The sequence below is a fragment of the Nanorana parkeri genome, unplaced genomic scaffold, assembly GCF_000935625.1.
Source record: "Nanorana parkeri isolate BGI_ZX_2015 unplaced genomic scaffold, ASM93562v1 scaffold849, whole genome shotgun sequence".
NCBI lineage: Eukaryota > Metazoa > Chordata > Amphibia > Anura > Dicroglossidae > Nanorana > Nanorana parkeri.
Window position 1 is genome coordinate 445,169 of NW_017307117.1, and position 23,372 is coordinate 468,540.

Here is a 23,372-nt window from a genome sequence, read left to right on the forward strand (position 1 = left end):
GGAATATGATGAGCACATCACACTGATATGTCAGTTAGTAAATTAGCTAAGCGTGATGGGAATAAGGGGGTGGCTGAGGTGTAGAGAGATAGATTTGAGTGTCTATGGCATAGAAATGGTATTGGAAGCAATTGGGGCTTATATTCTGACCAAGAGAGGATGTGTAGATAGAGAATAGAAGGGGCTCGATGACAGAGCCCTGGGGTACCCCTAATGAGAGGGCAGTTCTTTTGCCATGATAACAGAAGGGCTGGTTATGGTTCTTTTGCTATGGTAACAGAAGGCACAGACTCCTTCATTGCCATCAGATGTTACTTCAATAGTGCCGTCACCATGCCCTTTATTGCATTGACAATGTTGCTATTAGTGAGCCCTAATTTGCCCAATGTAGAAGATTATTGATAACACACATTAAATCTCTGGCATTTTGTGTCCTATCCTCACAATGGTGTCCATTGTATAGTATGTTGTGCCATAGCAGAAACAAACTTACAAGCACGTATTAGGTGGTACCTACTTTCCACTCCTTCCTGCCATAATCAGCACCACTATGCCAGCGATAACCCTAGTGTACAGGAAAAATAGTATGTTTCCACAGTGGGGTGTGCAAGTACCCAGAGGGAGAAAAGAAAAAGGGGCTTTTGAGAAATAATTCCAGGACCTCAAAAATAAAATCTTAGAAATACATTTATTGCAAAAATCGTTTTTTATACATTTAAAAATAAACGAAAAAAACCACAGTAGGTAAAAAACATATGTGGGTACATTCACCAGCTGGTGAAATTACCGTACAGTTCTGAGGTGTATGGTACTTATTTTTCTCTCTGTTTTTCAAAGTTGTATACATGCTCCTGTATATTCCGTGTATCCCGACATGTTTCGCCCAGGGGCTTCTTCAGGGGAAAAAAGGGAATAGAGGAAGATATATATCCTAAAGTAGGAATAGAGAAAACCACATGTAGTAAGACTGGAGAGCTGCACCCAATCTCATAGTGAGGTCATCATTTATATTCATCATTATTATTCATCAATCTCAGTCATATTAGATATTATAAGGTGTAGAGTAATATAAATTGCTTACGTGTAGATGTCCTCGCGATTGATTAATCGAAAACACGAGGGTGTGATGAGAGAAAAGCAGCTATTTCAGAATCAGATGGAGCTTGACTTAGTCAGATATAGGTCGCCACATACAGACAGATCGAGGGGCTGTGTCGGAGAGGCACACACTGGGGTCGTTGGGCAAGAGGCAGAATAGCAGACGTTGTTTTATCAAGGGCTGTGATGTTCTGCTCTTGCAGCAAAGTGTGTTGCTATCTCTCTCCCAAACACCACAGACTTTTCTCTCATCACACCCTCGTGTTTTCGATTAATCAATCGCGAGGATATCTACACGATATATATCTTCCTCTATTCCTTTTTTTCCCCTATAACCCGGGGTGCGAAACTTCCAGCACCTCTACACTTCACTTGCGATACATGTCTACTAATGTAACCCTAGTGTACAATCAGGTCCAGATCTGCTTTCGATCCCACCCCAGATCATGATCAGCTCCCTCTTTGCTGTTTCTCTCCCCAGAGCATGATCAGCTCCCTCTCTCATCTCTCTTGTTAAAAACCAGATCTGCATTTTCTCTTAATGCAGCACAATCAGCTGCTGCTTTAACCTCTACCTCCTTAATAGCAATTAGCTCCCACTCTTTTTCCACTTCCCATTTTCATCTCTGCCAATACCACTATACTTAATTCTGACACTATTATCCTAGTGGTCACCCATCAATTGCTCCAGTCCTTGATCAGTTCATGGTCTGCCTCCTCTCTCTTTCCTCTTTTGACCTGTGGTCAGCTGACCAGCTCTTACTCTTATATTCCTCCCAATATTTCATGGTCAGCTTCCACTCCCTTCATCCCCCATCCTCTGCCATGATCTGCATCTGCTTTCTTTCTGTATGCACCCCTCCTCCAACTTGATTAGTTGTTATTGTGTCACCTTACCCAGTATCTATAATCAGATACCATTCTGCCTCATTTCCTCCCCGTACCCCCACTGTCTACGTTCAGCTGCCTCACTGTCTCCTCTCCCCTCTTTCCGCACTATCCTCATAACAATTAGCTCACATTCTGTCTCAGATGGCTCACCTGATCACATATTATGTATTCAGGTAAAATATGAATTGGGCAATAATTGATATGAATAGTTTATGAATCACTTTAAGGGCAAAAAATATTTAGCCTAAATAAATACACGCACACGTATACATATGTGCTAAACACTTGAGCACACTATAACAAGGGATTGAGCTTAAACAATTAATTTGTAAAGCTAACATGACGTCAACCCTTATCATAATAGCAAAAACATTGTTTCAGAGCAACCACCATGTTCATTTTAACAAGATTAAAGGTACTCTACTAAAACTTTTTCTTAAGTGCTCTCCGAGTGGAAGGCAAATTACCTTCATGGTTCAGTGCACTGCAGTCATGTAGCTGAATGAAGCCCTTGGTCACATAGGTTTATTGGCCTTATTGTGATGGTTTACCTGTTTTTCTATGTTTCTCAGGAGCATAGTAGGGCTGCTTGGAGACAATTCTAAATCCTTGCTGGAAGACAGAGCTGTGTCCTCTGAACGTGTTTCCTTGTAGAGAATGGAATCTGAGGGTTCCTCAAACACCAGCGTTCCCTAGGATACAGATATAAAATCAGCACTAAGTCAAACACTTAACAATTTTTTTTGAAGCTATAATAGCTTCAAAAAAGAACAAAAGAACAATAAGAACAAAAATGACAATTACAACTACAATAAAAAGGTAACCTTATACAACCATTACAATATAATATCACTGGTTTTTGTTCTGTAGTTCAAAGAGACATTTGCAATTTGAGGATAGCACACAGTATTATCTAACTGCATCAATCAGGGTCTCTATAGGTCATTAAAGTGGACCTTTACACTTAAAAATCAAATTCTACCAAATGCATCCCTCTATGTATGATGATTAAAAATAATATAGACATGTCAGGTGTAAAATGCTGTGATTTTGAAATACTTGCATTTGCAGAGCATTCAATTCCTACTTTCAAAGGGCAAAATGACTTCAGTTTGCCTAAGCAATGCACACTGGGGTTGTCATCAGCAGAGCATTGCTGGGAAATCTCATCTGTAATCTCACGAGATCTCAGGGAAAGGCATTTTCTCCCCTGAAATGATGTGCATGGTCACATGTCTAGTCACATGTGCCAGAAATCCAGGAAGTAATAGGAAAGCTATTAACCTGCCCTTAGTTTACATGGCCACTGTCAGAAGACTGGGAAAGAAAAGAGAAATGAGGTATGCAAAGAATACAAAGCTAGCAGTTATCTAGAAGTATGTGTTTACAGATTGTCATTACTAAACATTTCTAAAGGTGTGTTTGTTGTTATTGTAAAGATATGGGTAAAGGTACCCTTTAAAGCAGAAGTTACTTATCATTGAGCGGGGAGGATTCCCTTCTTTCCCATTAATATCGGGGGCTGTCTGGAGTCCTAAAAATGTTTGCTCGACAACCTGTTTGCATTCACAGTTCAGGATATGCGATTCTCAATTATTATCCCACATCATTTTCAGACCAGCCTCCAAGAAATAAGAGGACCCATAAAACAGCTAAGCAAATTTTAACAGATCAAGTTTTCAATTTGTCGTAAATAATCATAAGCAGAGCTATTATTAGACTGGAGATAGCCCAGAGACACCATACTTTTGAAAACTTTGCAGGGTAACCCTGACTATCATAAGACGCCTTGTACATGTGTAGTGATGAGTTTACAAGAGATTTTTGAAAGGTACAAGTTGGCGAATCAGGTTTTTTCAGTGCAAAGCACAGGAGATCCAGTGGTGTTCTCAAGGCACGAGTTGGAGCTAATGCTTTAACCCAGCCAAGTAAACTTGTTTTTATAACAGATTGGATGTGGATTGTAGTTATTACAGTGCTACAGTTTAAGACTTCTTTCCAGAAAGTACAGATTTTGGTTTAGTTCCAAAATATATGCATAATATCTGCTGGCTCATGTGGGCATGTCTAGCATTTTAATGAGGAGGTGGGCGTGTAGTCTTTGCTGGTGTTTGGTAAAGTCAAAATAGAAACTTGTAAAGCTTGTCTCATGCTGAAACAAGGAAAGCAAAAAAAGAAAACACTTTACATAATTGTTTCCTAAGAGGCCACCTACCTTTCCAGACATTTCAAACAGAAAATAATTAACTATAACTATAGTTTCTGGAGAAGTAATTATGTAAATGAAAGCTTTGAAATTTCAGGCGTTCCTACCTCACACAATCAATGTGCACTGTATATTTGCAACATACCCATTATATGTGGAGGTGGCCTAATTAAGCACCTGTTTCAGGGTTTCTGAAATGTCTAGGGTAAGCAGCTTGTCAATATTATACTAGAAGATAGAAGAAGGGAAATCTAATGAACATGCGAAGGTCACTTGAATTGAGTCACCCACCACAGATGCCAGTTGCCTGAGACTTTCTATTTAGATGCACATAACAATCAATTCCTGTATGATGTGCCAATAACAACTTCATGTACCTTCACCCCAAGACCAGATCTTCAGGCAACCTAGCATGAAGGGGAGATTTCCGCTCAAGTCTTATTGGCCTTTACTTTAGTAGCAATTGCACAGTAATAGCAAGCAAATAGCAAGTGCTAAGTACTATTTCATCTGCGGTCTACTGAAACATTTGTGCAACTGCAGAAACATAATTAGAAGTCGGCCCGTCTACGCCTATTTAGAACACGCCAATTTGGATATTGGCAGAAAACACTGCAAGTCAAATAACAAAGTAAGAAAGTCAATTTATACACTGCTATTTTGTAGGTGAAACTATGTTAATGTGGACTAATTTTTATTTTTTTCTAGACAATAGGGTTTGTCCCTCCTCCATGCTATATTCAAATACATTTTAAGTCAGAGGGCGTTACATAAGTGCAGACATGTATTTAAATAGAGGGAGGGGGTGCAGTCGATTAACACACAGGCCAACGTTGAAGACACACTAGTACTACCTATTGTATTTTAAGGCACATCTGCACACACACACAAAATCACAAAAAAATCCTCTGTCAGATTAAAAAAAAAAATTCTGCCAGTGGCCCATAGTTCTCTCATGTGAGTACAAAGATACATGTACATACATATATTGCCAAAAGTATTGGGACACTCAGTGAATTCATATGTGGTACCGTGATAGGCTGCCACCTGTGCAATAAGTGCATCCGTGAAATTTCCCTGCTACTAAATATTCCACGGTCAACTGTTAGTGGTATTATGACAAAGTGGAAGCAACTGGGAACAACAGCAACGAAGTGGTAGGGCAAGTAAAATGACAGAGCGGTGTCAGCACATGCTGAAGTGCACAGTGCGCAGAAGTCGCCAACTGTCTGCAGAAGCAATAGCTACAGACCTCCAAACTTCGTGTGGCCTTCACACTGGCACAACAACAGTGCTGGAGAGCTTCATGGAATGGATTTCCATGGCCGAGCAGCTGCATCCAAGCCTCACATCACCAAGTGCAATGCAAAGCGTTGGATGCAGTGGTGTAAAGCATAACGCCACTGGACTCTAGAGACGTGTTCTCTGGAGTGACTAATCAAGCTTCTCTGTCTGGCAATCCGATGGACATGTCTGGGTTTGGCAGTTGCCAGGAGAACGATACTTGCCTGACTGCATTGTGCCAAGTGTAAAGTTTGGTAAAGGGGGGATTATGATGTGGGGTTGATTTTCAGGGGTTGGGCTTGGCCCGTTAGTTCCACTGAAGGGAACTCTTAAGGAACTAAGAATCTTGGAACTCATACCAAGACATTTTGGAGAATTTCATGCTCCCAACTTTGTGGAACAGTTTGGGGATGGCCCCTTCCTGTTCCAACATGACTGCGCACCAGTGCACAAAGCAAGGTCCATAAAGACATGGATGAGTGAGTTTGGGGAGGAGGAACTTGACTGGCCTGAGCAGAGTCCTGACCTCAACCCAATAGAACACTTTTGGGATGAATTAGAGCGGAGATTGCGAGCCAGATCTTCTCGTCCAACATCAGTACCTGACTTCACAAATGCGGTTCTGGAAGAATGGTCAAACATTCCCATAGACACACTCCTAAACCTTGTGGACAGCCTTCCCAGAAGAGTTGAAGCTTTTATAGCTGCAAAGGATGGGCCAACTCAATATTGAACCCTACGGACTAAGACTGGGATGATGCCAAGTTCATGTGCGTGTAAAGGTAGGCATCCCAATACTTTTGGCAATATAGTGTATGTGCACTACTCTTAAGTAAAGTTCTTGCCCACAGCAACCACCCAGGAGTCTTAGCCTAGACTAAATAAAAATCCTGTACACGGTTTCATGGTATACAGACTGATGAAAATGAATGCAAAAATAAAGTGATCGATCAAAGGAAGAAAAAAAAAAGGATTGCTTACTTTACTTCTAACCCAGTTTTTATAAATAGGGACTAAAGCACTGAATTAAATATTGGGGCCAACAGGTCCAATTTGTTTCTGTCCTCCATAAGCCAGGCTTCGTACTTCAAAAACAATTAAAAACAGCAGGAGCCAATTTTAAGTAATGCTGTAAAAAGTGCTCACATGAAATGGGACTGACATGTCCTGTGGTGTAAAAGCTTCCCCTATGGCTTTCAGAGGTCAGCAATAATAGGTTTGCTATGACATAATTATAGCTTAACACAGAAAACAAATAATACCTTTTGGCTTCGGAGCTGACTCTGAAGATGCTGTAGTTGCTGGATTTGGTACTCCAATTCTGAGATTTTAGCCTGAAGCCATGTCCAGCGGCTCCCTACATTCGCTCTCATTGAAAGCCAGTAACATTCAGCTTTACTGTGAAACAAAACCAAACAAATAAGGTAACAGGAAGAAAAATCAATGAACTGCTAATACTATTGCGCAACATTAAATTATTGCTAAAGCCAGAAAGCCCTACCAATTTACCTTAATTAGAGATCTAGATAATCCATAAACATTTACCACAGTCCATCTAATAGAGAATGCAGCTTCCTATGACTTGACACTGTACTGTGCAACCTGGGCAATTTAGGGCAACTCAGAATAGGGCGCCGACAATTTACGCAGCGCTTTACATACTGCACATTCACATCAGTCCCTGCCCTCAAGGAAATTACAATCTAAGGTCCCTATAGCCCACACATGCTAGGGCCAGTTTTGACAGGTGTCAATTAAACTTCCAGCATGTCTTTAGTAATTGGCTAGAATACTAATCTATTCAGCAGTGTGACAAGCTAAATCGGATGAATGAATGGACTGCTAATGCACTGAAAGCATTGGAGTGGAATGTTTTCCAAGCATTCCTACATGTCAAGGAATGACAAGGAAAGGAGCCATAACGATTCCTAGAAAGCAGGGCTAAAAATTTCCACTCGCCCCCTCGCAATTGGCATGTGAAAATTGCATGGAGGCGGGTGGAAAGGAAACTGCCGCCGCTTCAGCAGCGGCGATCACCTGTTCAGTTCTCCCTCCCCTCTCTTCTCCTCCTCACCTGCTCTGTAGCTGCAGCGGCCAAAGAGGAGAAGAGAAGGGAGGGAGAATCAGTTCAGCTGTCTGCCCGTCACTCCGGCTCCTCTGGCCACCCTCAGCTTCCTCTGTCCACGTTAGCTGCCATAGGCTAGGAGGAAAACTGCAGAGCTACAATTGGGGACCTGAAAGGAGGCTCAACAAGGCTGCTGGAGGCTTCACCATGGTACATCATGGAGGCAACATCGCTGCAGCCCACCACTACCAGGAGAGGAAGAGAGCACCTGAATCAGATCAACTGTGCACTCTAAAAGGTGCCCATACACCTTACAATTATCTGCAGATTTTCTGTGGTCAGATGGAAAAAGTGCAACAGATTGGCCCAGGTGGAGATTACTCCATCCACACAGTTAAGTGTAGATGGAGGAATCTGTTGCACCTTTTCCATCTGACCACAGAAAATCTGCAGATAATTGTAAGGTGTATGGCCAGCTTTAGTCCCCCATTTTTTCTGTGTTACACTGCTGACTTCTGCACACTGCGTTACATTACTGACCTCTATACTGCTGGCCTCTGTACTGTGCGTCACACCGCTGGCTTTTGTACTGTGCGTTGTTACTGATCTCTGTGTCACACCGCTGACCTGGCGGAGTTAAGGCCGGGGTAGGGTAAAGGTAAGGTGGGGCAACTGGTGTCGAGTAACTTTTAGGGCCTGGCTAGTAGCTCAGGACTTTACATTTTTAGCACTGCTTTAAAGTAGATGTATAGCAAAAACGTTGAGTAGGGAAAGATTAACTCCTTACAGTTTCTTTGTTGCCTTTGTCCCTATAGGCAGATTTCCCTTCACTACCTGTCCTGGAGCCGAAAAAGGAAGTAGGAGGAAATCTCCACAAAAGTGCAGAAAATTCCCCTCTTTAAAAATCTGTATCTGCTGAATTATTTTTTTTCTAATCCCTGGTGAAAACTAAAAAATGTTGGATTTCCGCTTACTTTTTGTGATAATGATCAACTAGACAAATATAGGGGTGAATCTCCCCAGCGGAAATATAGATTGCGCAAACCCCGCACCCCAAAAAAACCAGAGGGTATAACTACACCTTCCCCACGCTATGCAAAACAAAACAAAAAAGTTTGCCTTTACATACACTTTAACTCTTTGACCATAACTTTAACTCTTCATAAATACAGCTTTTGAACTGCTATTTACATTTTAAGGAATGCATTAAAATACCGTATATACTCGAGTATAAGCCGCCCCGAATGGGAAATGAGGCAGCTACTGGTAGATAGATACCAAAGCTTGGCGAGGTAAGTAAGAAAAAACCTGACGCTGACTCGAGTATAAGCCGAGGGGGGCACTTTTTAGCAAAAAAATGGGCTGAAAATCTCGGCTTATACTCGAGTCTATACGGAGATAGATGTGCATGCAAATGATTGAAAAGATTGAATGCTGCCCATCACTTTGTCACCTTCCTGAATTCCCAGTGTGCTTTGCGTCTCTTTCCCTGACGCTTAATGTGATGCAATCTCAATTTTTTTTTAAGACTACATGTCCTATCCAGCAATGTTTCCAGCAAGCAATGATGATGTTACATCATGGGAAGTTCAGACATTGAACTGTAGTTCATACACCAGGCCTAGCTACAGTGGTGACACAAGGAAGTTCATATTCACAGGGCTGAGTGGAATTGTGCCTGTGTATTGAGGAAGTACATCCTGTGGGCATCTTCAATAAGTAAGTTTACAAACTTCTACATCAATATGGTTATTAGGAGTGGGATAGAACTTATAGAAATTGAATGCAGAAAAAGCATGCATTTATACTCTGCCTGGCCAAAAAAAGGTCACACACTCTCATATTTCATTAGACTACCTTTAGCTTTCACTATGGCACGCATTCACCCTGACATCGTTTTGATAAGCTTATGCAAAGTCACAACATTTATTACCATCCAGAGTTGCATTCATTTTTAACAAGGAGCTTGTAGTGACGATGGGAGAGTTGTGTGAAAATAATGTCTCATGCTCCCCGAACCACTCTTTTACAATATGAGCAGGATCAATCCTGGAATTGTAATCATTTGCAAAAAACCTGGTCATTCAGTATATTCTGGTAGCCTGCTGACCTCATTTCTTGGGTACATAATGTCAGTGGCGTCACAAGGGGGGTGCGGCCCGCACCTGGGTGACACCATTGGAGGGGTGACAATAATCTTGCTAATCCTAGGCGAATTATGCAATGGAACGCTCTTACCTCTTTGCTTAGCTAAATTCAGGTGGTGACTTTTTTTGGCCGGGCTGTGTATTTATAAACACAAACATAATGCAAGCAACATTTTCTATGCAATTGACTTGCTTTTTGTCAGCAAGAATAATCTAAAAAAGCACAAGCATTATTACACAGTTAAAAAGACCATAATACATGCTGAGATTGCCTAGTGGTGTAGCAAGGTAGAACATTACATGCTTGTATAACTTGATTAGAGCATTTACCATCTGTTACCATGACTAAAGTTCGGCTAAGATGCTGCCTACAGCATCATTCCAGACCTCAATCGGCTAAAATGCTTCTCTTCAGCATGCCAATAGATCCAATGTTCATGGACAAAAAAAAAAGAAAAAAGTCAACACTTGTCAATGTTTAAGTAAGAAGTCATCAATGTGAAATCGCCCTAATATGCTAATACTGTGTTGACTTCATAGAGTACTGAGAAATTGTTGTATCAAGGTTTACAAATAAGCCCTTTTCTTATTTTTTTAACAACCTCTGTAAATGCAATGCTTCATTGACCCGTTTGTCTGGAACTCTCAGGTCAGCAATGACGTTTATTTCCATTGCATTCTATGTGTAATAAAACACCAGAAATACAATGCTACCTCCTCAAAATTATACATCAAGAGCAGCTGACTCCAAAACAACAGTAAAAAAGAAGCAATATAGTGTTACAACGTGCATAAATAATAATAATAATGACTATAAAAGTCCAAAGACCAAACGCATAGGGCAGTTGTAAATGACTTTATCACGTTTTGCCAGGTCTGCAGTTTGTTCCTGTCTGGCGGTGCTGCTCTGTTTTCTGCACACCGTGGATTATTTCTAATGTGCTGTTAATAGTGCCATTTTGCACAATGCAAATTTGTTTAATAGTTAATTGTTTACTGGTGGTATTTCACTCTTGCAAACCTATTTGCTCCTTGTTGGTATAATCAATGGATGTGTGTGACTGAAGAGAGGGACATATGATTTTCCACAACTTTATTAATAGTTTAGTGCCTCATTCTGGATCTCCATTTGGATACCTCAGGGTGAAAAACATATGGTGGGCTGCTTTTCAAAGTAGGATGGCGTGTTTTTGCACTGGTTCGGCAATGGATCAAAGTGTCTGCATTTGTTGACATATATGGACTCCACTTCCACATTTTCTTGAACGAGTACAGCGGCTGCATCTAAAAGTGACATCTGGGATTCCTGCTGCAGGAATCCAAAATCACCCAGTGTGAATGAGGCCTAACAAACCCACTGGTCAAGAAGATAAGTTCACCCAAAACTTTTAGTTCACTGGAATTTTTCCATACATTACATTTAAACATTCATTATTTATTGCATGCAATAAAATATGTGTAATCCCCTTGAACACAGCGGGTTTGGCAGTGCCTGCAAGCACAGAGGAATCAGCGCTGGATCAGAGAGCGGCCGCACGGCTGGAGAGACAGATGAAAACACCAGGAAAGAAGAAGATCGGATTAAGAGACATCATTTATGGTAAGTGCTGACATTAACATTGGGGGGAGGGAAACATTTTTTTGCCTTTAATGTCACTTTAAGATATACAAGTAGTGGTGAGGCTAACCACCAGAGCAGAAATATTAGAATTAGTTATCTGACCCTTTTAGGCTGAAATACAAGCGATCAGCCAAATGCACACTCGATGTATACATAGGTGAATTTATCATTTGTATTTCTGTCTGGGCACTTTTGTGATTAATTCACCTCTAGCAGACAGCTGGAAGGGTGGCACCACTTTCCCTGCTAGAGTAAAAGCCTAACACAGGCATAAATAAAAGTAATTGCAATGTCTCCAACTCCAGCTGATTAAAAATATAGTGCTCTTTTTACCGGGGGGATGATCTAATACCGAGGAACACCAACCTTAATCCATACTTCCAATGTCTTCCTCCTTGATGGTTCTGGTTCAGATGACTGGCCTGCTGAAACCACTGTTCTTATTGAACTCAAACCGTTCTCACTGCCCCTCATGATGTAGCATCATTTACAATGCTGGACCAGCTTGCACTGCTAGTCCTGCATTGTACATGATGATGTAAAAGTGCCTACCCACATTTTGACACTGGAGAGAAGAGGACTGGAGCACCAGATGCTGTGGGACTGTAGGGTAAGGTAAGTATTTATCTATCATCACTATGATCATCACTTTGTAAAGCAAGCATTATATTGCTTATCAGTTGGGATGGGGTGGGAGGGGCATGTTATTTACTTTATGCCACATTAGTTACACTTTACGGAATATAATGGTGTTATCTCCCCACCCAAAGCCTGCTATTGGACAGTGATGTGTATAGACAATTCATTTTCACTTTTTTCTAAAAATGCAAGACTACTGCTTTATTAGTTTCCTTGAGCACCATATCTAACTACAAGGAGTTAAGGCAGGGTTCAAGGCCTCCTGCTGAATGAGCCAGTAACTCATTACATAAGATATGCTCTATCACAACACTGGGCCTTTGAGGCAGCTTAGGCATGCGGGTGGCTGTTTGCTTAATAGATTCTGCTTTGCTAAGTGAACTTTATTTAATAAACCATGACTTTATGCAGGCTAAGACTTGCCATGATGGTTTAATTGAACACACTTGAAAGCAGTGCTGAATACATAGTGATGGGTGAGCTGCACAGCAGTCATGCTTTATATCAATGCATCACCATACCACCCAACTTTCTAAGATGGAAATTTGGGACACATTATAGCACAAAGTATATAGGCAAAGGACACACCCATGCTTCGCCTTTAATTACATGGACTATGTATGAATACGCAAAAATTGATTAGATAAACCCACAATTGTTTTTTTTAACCACTGCGTTTCTTTTATACTGGACTTTCAAAATAAGAAATTCAATCATTTAGTGGTTGGGTGAGCTTAGTGTAAATACTGCATATTTTATAGAGGACTACACAGTGTATCAGACCAAAAAGGAGGAACAACTTGAGAGTTACTCATCAGTTATTATTTCTACATTGGTGCAGACTTTTAGGACTTCAGGATTGAAGACTGTTGACAGGGCAAGCAATGTATTAGTCCACAAAACTGCACTTTCTTCAGCTCCTTCATTGCTCCCCTCTTTTCTTCATGCACTCTCTTCCTTCTCTAGTACACCCTGAACCTCAGATTTCAGCATCATTTACATAATCTATTACTACAACGCAATTGCCCCCAACAATACTGGGCCATGTGCAATGAGTATGTATTGAGGAGGAGCGTAGGAAGAGTTTGATTTGATTGTAACTTACTTGTTGCAACTAATGTTATTACCTCTCTAATAAACATACTGAAAAAGGATCAGCCCATTAAATGTTCAGAAAAATTAAAAAGATCACCATTCAACCCAGATATGGGCTATTTACAAGCATTACAAATATTTTTACATTTAGCAAGCATAAGTACCCGAATCCCTCTTGATATTATCCTTCTCTAATTCCCTGAACTACAGGAATAGGATTGAAAAAGGAAAAGACAGCACAGTGGGCTAAACAGACTTTACTGAATAACACTGGAGGCCCCCTGACAAGAGAAGAGATCTGAGTGATGACCTAATAATTGTGCTGTTGCTCCTTAAAGTAACACTAAACTCAGGAGTTAAATCTTAAAAATGAATTCAGGTACCTTAACTATTAACAGAAATGTATCTTTTTTGTGTATCACTCAGCTGTAGATTCTCAAATCATCTTCGGATTGGTGCTGACACTGTCCTTCCTTCTGGAGTGGTGGCTACTTTTCTTCCCCATGGTCCCTGTGTGTGTTATAAAGTAGCCACCACTCCAAGCTCGCTTTCATGATGAACTACAAACTCAATACAAATTAGTGAACTAAACACGAGATTGTAGGCCACCAATAGAACGAGCTTGGAGCTGTGGCTACATAAGGAAGGACAGTATCAGCACCAATTTAGAGATGATTTGAGGATCTACAGCCAAGTCGTATATAAATAAGATACATTTTTATAACTAGTTGAGGTACCTGCATGCATTTTTAAGATTAAACTCTCGAGTTTAGTGTCACTTTAATTGTCTGATATTACACACATGGGGTGAGTCTTGGAGTAGGCTAATTTTAGTGCAGTTGAGTCTGCAATAGGTTTAAGACTATCTGGATCACAAATTCTTCCCCAGGAAAGACAGGACGTATACATGTTTCAGCTGTAATCAAGCAGACTGTCTGGAGTGTAGCTATAATTTATTAATTGTACACTTTTTAGAATTGTACACACATGTTTGCACATGCATGTGCATTTGCAGCCATGATTACATTGAAGTAGCTGGAAACCAAGAACCTTGTCGTACCTTGTCATAAATATCTCTTCCCCTGGTTCCTTACCATTATGAAACTTGCAAAGCAGACTGCTCGAAAAATCCTACGTTGAATTAGCCTACTCACAAAAATACAGTAGTATAGTAGATCTAACTATGAAATAGTAATAGAAGTGGTATGATTTGCACCTTTCTCAGAGCCAGTGTGACTCCTACATTCCCTCTGTTCCAGCACCACAGCCTTCATAAGACTCTTCACCATTGAAGAGTGTGATCTGCTGTGCACCACAACTCCATCCTCCTACCCATATGCAACTGCTGGGCCCTGTAGAGTCATTAGGGGTGGAAGGATGGAGGAGGAAGGAACCTTTGCAAGCAGTGGGTGACACAGGTATCCAACACTCATGAAAAACCTAGAGTTTATACTGCTATGATCTATATACCTCTATTACAGGGACCCAAAGCTGGGAATTTTTTAAAGACCTGATGGGGTCGCTTTAAAGGAAACCTGTACTTAGTATTTTCAGAAGAAAATAGTGAGTGCCTATTTATTCCTCTAGTTGCCTGGAGCTTCTGTTGTCAATATTTTCTGAAGCACTCAACTGGAAAAAGCAGAGAAATCATAAAAGTCCAAGTAAAGTCTTCAAAGGGGATCTGCAAACCTGTTCCAGGCTGGAGATCCAGAATCTACTAAAAGCACTGGATCGGCATGACAGGAAGGTATCTGATATTTACAAAAGGACAAGACCACAAAAGGTAGCTTTCATACTTCCTTGGTACGGGTTTCCATTCAATTATCACAGAAAATCAACAGGTGGCAAGAATGGTAAACAAAATGCTATAAATAGGACTGAGCTGCAGAAACTGGCACAAGCTGTGCCAAACACTCTTCTAGTTTAACTGAAATTAGAAAGCAGCATTTTTTTTTTTACAGGTTTTATTATTTCCCATCTGTATTCCTTCACCTACACCCAAATAGAGTGAGAATGTACTGTTCAAAAATAAATCAATACTCCTTATTTAACTACAGCATGCTAGAACTGGATTTATCAGGCATGGGGTTGTACTTTTGGAAAGATACAGTTATTACTGATTCTGCATAACATGGAAACCCTTTCATCCAACGCCACATTCCCTGGATCTCTGCATTCTTTGCCCGGCTGAAATGAGTCTGTACACGTCTCCATTAAAAACACCAAAAGCGCTTTGTCTGCTTACTTTCTATTTATTTCAATAAAACAGAACCGGGGTGAATGGATATAATGCCATCAAAACATACAAACATACAGATAGCCTGGAAAAATGTATAGATGCTACATATACAATTCCATTTTTTATTAAGCTGCATATCTAAAAATAGAAAAGTATATTGAAAATGCATTAAAAGACCCCTATCAGGTTTTTTTTTTAAATTGTAGAACGGGCATGTCATACTGTTCTGTGGGCCACATGTGTTCCTATTGCTCCTTCTCTGTGGCCCTCAGTGGTTTAAGGATTTTAAAAAAAAAATTACCCCAGCTGATCTCTGGTTGAGAAGTTAAACTTCCCTACACAGCTTTACATCTGGGATGAAATATGGTAAATTGCATTATTTACTATATTGGTAACTTAGAAAGTGCCGTAGTCTTTTTACTCAGCCGCCTATCACAGTGCAGGAGAGCCGTGTGGGGCGGAGACAGCCCACACTGTCACAGGAGGCTGGGCTCTCCTCCCTGCTCTGCTGGCTCAGCCTCCTGTGACAGCGTGTCAGAGAGGAGAGCAAGATACAAATACTCAGCGAGCAGTGATCGCTGAGTGTTTGTAGATAATTGAGGACATGGCATGTTTACTATATCCTCAATTATGAATGAATGGGAGTGAGCTACATCACCTCCTATTCATCCATAGTTGTGGTTATAGTAAACATACTATGTTATCAATGAACAGGAACACTCAAAGTATTCCTGTTCATTGATAAAAGGGGACACAGAAAAAGAAATTGAGGACTCTGTGTTCTCAATCATATAAAAAAATAAAGTTTATAAAAAATAAAAATAAAATATGAATTTAAAACAATAAAATTAAAACATGTGGGTGTGTGGTGTGCGGGGTACAGTTCCAGTGGATGTTTATATAATGGGAAGGGGGCGGGGAAAAAAATGTGCCCCGGGCGCCCATAACTCTGGTTACGCCACTGCAGCCCCCTTAAAGATATAGTCCTCTCAATTTGGCAACTTTAATCTGAGTTTAACATTCCTGGGGTAAGTGAAGAGGGTGAAGAGGTAGTACAGGAGCCTGTGTGTCCTATCTCTGCTCCGTACAACCCTGTAGCTTCCACCAGTCTCTTCAGCATTCAACATTTCTGGAAGTTTTGGATGCCTATGTCCCCATCAGCTTGCTGTGGTTCCTTCGCCCCACCTCTAAGTTACTACAGTACTCAGTAGTGACCTAGGGGGTCAGAGAATGGAACCACAATTGACAGACTGAGACATAGGCTTCTGGCACACTTGGAAATGACAGAGGATGCACTGCTGAATATGGAGGGGCCAGAGAGGCGAATATACTACCTCATCTATTACTGGGAACTGCTATTTTCATTTCTTTAGAGACCTGACAAGTCTCCTTAAAGTACAGGTATACTGCACTCTACCTGTGTAATCTGCCAGAGGCACCTATTTCGACACAGGATGAAACACCAAGTAGAGATTGAGGCCATAGGAAGCAGATATTGGCTGCATTTAAGGTTTGTAATAGCATATTGTTTTTTTATGAATGCAGCAAAAAGAATAAAAGGTACTGAATCACTGGATCCCCTATGACTGAAGAAACAACACATTTAGAAGAAACATCCCATCTCTGTACCCTAGCCCCCTCCTATATATTGCCAACTTATGATGGAACAAGTATCTCTGTTCTAGCCTTCTTTCTGGCTCTGAAGTTCAAGGCACAGACCCCTCTTCAAGGCATGTGGCTGATTAATACCAACCCCTGATTGGTCTGCTCTCTCAGCCAATTAGAAGCGGGCATTGATTAGTCACATTCCTTGAGTAAAAGTCTATGCATTGAATTTGAGTGGAACATAAGCATAGAATCCAGACACCTGGTGCACCGTAATCTACTGCCAGTAGTGGGCAGCTTTTAAAAACGTTATGTAGGTCACAGAGGGGAGATGGTGGGGAACAATGGGGACAGAGATGTTAGGAAGGGTAGGTCAACATGACACATTTCAAATGTTTTTTGATTCAGTCATTCTAGCAATGGCCCAAGCAAAAACAAGCAGCCTTTGCATCATGGAACCATCCTGATATTCAGGACACTAGCCACTACAGACTGTATGATCTGAGCAAAAGGGCGATAGATATTCACAAAATCAGTTATGGTAATAGTGTAGCTGCTGGGAACAGGGGGTGCTGGAGTTTGACACTTTAAACAGGGCCTTTTGAAGCTGGAATTCTAGTACACATTTTGTTTGAGAGTAGATGCTTCAAGAAGGCATTGCTAGAGAGGGCACCACCCTATGTTAGCTTATGGGAGTTCCTCTAGTCTTCTTACAGAGTGTAATACTTTCTAAACCTACACTTTGCAAGTGTCAGTTGGCTAGTTAAATGCTATTGAATCCATACAATTTGACTAAACTGTGCAGCTAAAACGTCTCTGACCCTTAGTGGTGAGGTTCCTATCAGATCACTGCCCCTATACGTCAGCTGCCATTCCTGACCCCAACTTCTGAAAATTCTAGTTGTGAGGCTATCATGCCGATCCAGTTGTTTTAATATTTACCTAAGTCGCCAATCTAAACAATGACTTCTGCACTCACTTTTCCTGGATCAGTGCCTCAAAAGGTACTGAAGCCATCCAATTAGCAAGACAGCCAAGCAACTAGCATTTGTAGAAGGATGCTCAGCAACTGCTATTTTTTTCAGCAAAGATGCATGCATCTTCTTCATATATTTGTTGATATATGTAACTAATTGTAGAAACATCAAATGGTTACAGATTGAAGTAGAAAGGTAATATTTATAAGATTATGGTATAAAATGGCCCATCTAAGTAAATTTAAACATTTAACAAACGTGGAGATTTCCTTTAAATATTTCCAGCCTGAGGCTCCTCCCGCAACCCTTCTTTCACTGGAACTAAATTTTGCAACCTCGCATATCGCCTACCGTGCCCCCGCGGGTTAAAAGCTGTATTAAAGTCTAAAACTTCAAAGCAGATATGTTATACCTTTTTTTTATAATGAATTTGAATGAATTTATAATGTTGCTTGTGCATAATTTTCTTTATTGTATTAAAACATTTTACCTCTTACTCACCAGTTATATATTTGGTCAGCCTTCTCATCCCAGTCTTCATCAGAACTGCTTTCTGTAGCATCGGAATCCAACTGCCGCTCAAAAGAAGTTAAAATCCCTGGCATAAATGCAGAAAATGTCCCCACTTCAGATGGACTTTGAAGACTCTCAAGGTCTTGTTTTTTCCGATGGATGCATGTATCACTGGTGATGTTTGATTGGTCTCCAGCATTGTGATTTATCTTAGTATCATTACTTAGCTGATCTTTAGGAGTACTGCTCACATTTGCTTTTCTGGTCTGATAACTCACAAAGTTACTTATCTGTTGTTTGCAATGTTCTGCAACATGGCTTGTCAACAACAGCTGCAAACGCTTCTTATTTCTTTTTGCACGATTTGCAAGGACTTGCTGTCGATTTAGACATCTCATAAAAGATGATTTGGCATTACATTCCTTATTTAGTAGCGTCCGTGGTCTCTTTTCCAGGTCTGTTAAATCTGGTAAAGTATAATTGCTAGCAAGTGGTATGGAAAGACATTCCCCCTCTATTCTTCCATTCAACCTATATTTTGGACCACACAATCCATGCATGTCTTCAGCCTCAATCACAGACAGGTCCCAAAGTTTGTTCACATCTGCTAAAACCTGGCTTACGGTTCCTGGGAAAAGTGCCCTCTTAACTTTCTTTTTAGCGTAGAGTGGGCGAGTGTCTGCATTTGTATAAAACATCTGTCTGCAGTTGTCTTTCTCTATCGTATTCTTGGAACTGTCCTTATTTTGAACATTCAATCCAGAATCTGATAGAAAAAAATACGATTTATATGGTGGCGAGGAAGGACAATCAGCTTGTGGATTTATAAAGTTTTTCTGAAGGTAGCGTTCAGTGCCGGTATGCAATACAATTGAGTTATTGCCTTTACATACATTGGTTTGCTCCATGGGTTTCAGATCAGTCAAGCACAAATCAGCACTAGCGCCCAGGCTCTTTAAACCGAGACGAGGAGAGAAGTGAACCCTTGTCTTTTCAGTCGCTGTTTCTGTAGGAGCTGGGGACATTGTTGCTTCCACAATTAATTTTAGGCAGTTCTGTAAATAAAGATAAATAATCAGATATTATTCAGATATGAAAGTGTTCTAAAGCAAAGTCTTCCAGCCATAGCAACCAGTCAAGTTTCCAATTGCAATTCTGCAATATAAATTAGGACATTTTCCTTCAGCTGGGGAGAAGAAGATTTTCCTTCACTTCCTGTCAGATAGCCACAACTAAAGTGAGAGGAAATTCCCTCAAAGAGTCACCAGAACTAGTGTCCCCATTGGAAGATTTCTAATCTATTCCTGTCCTGATGACAACCCAAAATTTGGAATTTCCTTTCACTTATAGTGATAAGGGTCACAAGGATAAATAGAGAGGGTGAATCTCTCTAACTGGGACACAAACAGCAATAAAAAACTGACAAGTCTTCTAATCCCTCTCCACTCTACTCAAAGTAAAAAAAAAAAAGTTGTGACTTCAGTTACACTTTAAGGGTGAGCAATATTTGATGGCCATGGGTACAAAAGGAGCTCTTGTGGCTGAGATCTTAAAGAACAAAATGGTAAGTAGGTTATTCAATCAGCTGAAGTCACTGAAAACTAGACAACAGTTTTAGGTGGACTTCGGGTGTAGAGATTACAATACCCCTGACCTAATATAGGCACAGCAGAAAGGTAAGGAAATATGTTAAAAGGTTATTAAAACACTCAAGTTTTATTGCATATATCTACTGATAGCAAGCAGTAGATATATGCAAAAACGTTTTTTTTAAAAACACCTTTTCAAACAGGTTTAAACTTACCTGTGTCTTCGCCGCGCGCTCCCGTCCGAACATCTAAAGAGTCTCGGGTGGCTGCAAAGGATCTTGGGGCGGGCGCATGCGCAGTTCAGATGTTCGGCCAGGAGACGAGGGGAGACACAAGGTAAGCCTATGGAGCAGAGTGCATCCGCACAGAGACAGTGGGACAGCAGAGAAGAGGAGGACAGAGGAGTCAGCGCTGGATCTGAGACCCGCACCAGCGCTGGAGGGACAGCTGAAAAGTACAGGAAAGAAGAAGAAGATAGGATTAAGAAACATCATTTAAGGTAAATCTTTACATTAGCATTGTGGGGGGGACTTTTGACTTTAATGTCACTTTAAAAATATATTTATAAATGTTAGAGTTACTTGATGAAAGTTATTCCTATCCCTTGTTCTTTTTAAAAGCTAAAGAACAGTACTCGTCTTTTAATACTGTGAACCCATCATTACATTGTTCTGCAGCCTAGTCATTTGGCAGAGTAAATCACATACACTTGTGGCTGATTATTAACAGCACGGTCAACCGAACATCATACCACATACAAAATGTTCAAACAATTGGCTATTCATTAAAAGTGGAAGAATCCGTTGTTGTATACTGTAGCAGCCTAGCTGAAAAGGAAAAGAATGTGTTAGATGAAATCACAATAAGGCTGACTTATGAATTCAAGAAACCAAGTGATTGTGTTGCCAATAAGAACCAATCCAGCTGTTGCTTTTCTTGGAGCATATAAAAAGAATCTAGGTAGTTGCTACGGATAAAGAAAAAGCGCTGTTGTGCAGAAGGATTTGTAGATACTCATAGTCATGAGAAAAAGTAAGTACACTACATGGGAATTGTTGAATTGTATAACATATTTGAATAGGCAAACATTAGATTTTCATTCAGTCAGGGCCTACAGATAAAAGGTGATATACGTGAACAAATGACAAATAAAATTGACATTATATATTCTTATTCTCCTAATCAAAATAAAGGAAAGGGCAGATTTGTCATATGGAAAAAGAAAGGACACCCCCTACATTTACCACCACTTAAAGTAGTATTAAACTCTCAATAACGAAATCAGATCAACCAAATATACATCATTCAGGAAAGTATTTCTTTACATTTTTGCCCAAGCACTTACAATCATAATGTTTCCAAACAGCTCCAACTCTCTCCGCTCAGCTTCCCTGAACTTCCTGTCCAGTACAAAATCACAAGGGAGAGCACAACCTCCAACAGATGTCCACCAAAGGAAGAAGGAAGGGAGGCAAGTAGGGGGAAAAGGGAATGGAATGCCTTGCTGTGCCTGTATGCGGAGACACACACAGCTTACTAGCACACACAATGGTAGCTCCATGAGACCTGCATGGGAAAGGAGCCACCCTAAAATGCCAGAGCTCAGGCAACCAGCTTATACTGCAGGAAACTAAAACTTTTAAACATCAAAGAGCAGCATCCATTCTAAGTTATTTACCAGCATAGGGTGGCCGGAGAGGATTCAACTCTCACGCTTTTGCAATGGAGGTGCATTATTCTGGCACTAGACTCCACTCCAAGAATGTGCACTACACTGTGATTGAATAGCAGGCAGTGTCCAGTAAAAAAACACTGTGCCCACTAGCAATTTGTCTTTGAAAGTTAAATTGCATTTCAATGTACTGGCTATGCAAAATCATGTGCTTAGTGGTTACAAATATAAAAGCCCAAGCAAGGCTGGATTTGTCACAAAGCCAACCGGGCGGCAGGGACTTCTATCGGCCCGACACCCGGGACATGAAGTTCCGGCAGCCGGGCCTCGGCCCCACCGGCCGGAGATCCTCTCTTCAGGATGGAGAGCGGGTAGCAGAGCGGAGGATGTCCGTTCTCCACTCTGTGTGAACACTGAGACGGGAGAGCTCCACTCACAGCCTTCCCATCTCAGCTGTCACAGGAGTTCCAGCACAGTGCTGTACTAGAACGCCTGTATTGGAGGTGACAGGTTCAATAAAGAGAACCTGCCGCCTCCAAATGCTATCACACAGGGGCTTGTTAGCTCATGTGTGATAGCAATAAAGTTGTGAAAGAAAATAAAAAATTGAATTAAAAAAATAAAAATAATAAAATAAATAAAAATTAAGAAAATAAATAATTAAAATATAAAAAAAGGTGATGAAAAAATTATAAATAAGATTAAAAAATTACAAAAAAAAGTAAAAGATAAGATAAATAAAAAATTTAAAAAAGTAAAAGAAATAAATAGAAAATTTAAAAAATAAAAGGAAAAAAAAATTAAAACTAACCCTGCTGCCCCCACCATCTGGTTGCCATTCTCCATTGGGGGGCATAGAGGAACCTGGCTTTGGGGCAGCAGAGAGAGTAAATCCAGCTCTGAGCCCATGGGGATTACAATACCTTAGAAATGGTGTTCCTGTGTGTCTTGACACCCTTTAAATGTCAAGATTACAGAACCTGGATTAACTGGTTTTCCAGTTAAGCAAGACTGTGCTTATGGCTTAGTGCTAGTGGTTTAGTGTTTTCCAGACACAGTGTCTTGTACATATCATGGCAAGCATCTAATCTGAGCAAACTCAAAATGATAGCTGGAATCTAAAAAATGGTAATATGGCTGTAAAGTGTGCACTGATCAGCCATAACATTTTGACAACTGAGAGGTGAATAACATTTTTTTATCTGGTTACAATGGCACCTGGAAGTGGGTGGGATATATTTGGCAGCAAGTGAACATTTTGTCCCAGTAGTTTATGTTTTAGCAGCAGAAAAAATGGGCGTAAAAATGTAAGCGTCTTTCACAAGGGCCAAATTGTGATGGCTGGATGATAGGGTGAGAGCAACTCCAAAATTGCAGCTCTTGTGGGATGTTCCTGGTTTGCAGGGGTCTGGATCTCCCGAAAGTGGTCCGAGGAAGGAAAACTGATGAACCGGATCATTGATGCATGTGGGGAGTAAAGGCTGGCACATGTTGTCCGATCCAATGGAAGAGCTCAAACTGCTGAAAATGTTAAAGTTGGTTCTGATAGACAGATGTCTGAACACACAGTGCATTGCAGTTTGTTGTGCGTCGGGCTGTGTAGCAGCAGACCGGTCAGGGTGCCCATGCTGACCTATGTCCACCGCAAAAAGCACCTACAATGGGCACGTGAGCGTCAGAGCTGGACCACGGAGCAATGGTAGAAGATGGCCTGGTCTGGTGAATCACATT

The 23,372-nt window shown here is 40.8% G+C and overlaps 1 protein-coding gene across 1 annotated transcript in view; it reads right to left on the minus strand.

Moving 5' to 3' along the window:
• KANSL1L (KAT8 regulatory NSL complex subunit 1 like) overlaps positions 1 to 19,405 on the minus strand; it is a 51,939-nt gene extending 32,534 nt beyond the window's left edge. Inside the window, exons 1-3 of the mRNA XM_018565451.1 lie at positions 18,369 to 19,405; positions 6,742 to 6,877; positions 2,541 to 2,681 (exon numbers count right to left, since the gene is read on the minus strand). Of these exons, the coding sequence (XP_018420953.1) occupies positions 2,541 to 2,681; positions 6,742 to 6,877; positions 18,369 to 19,405 (1,314 nt within the window). The remainder of the gene's footprint in view (positions 1 to 2,540; positions 2,682 to 6,741; positions 6,878 to 18,368) is intronic.
• Between the last annotated feature and the right edge of the window lie 3,967 nt (positions 19,406 to 23,372).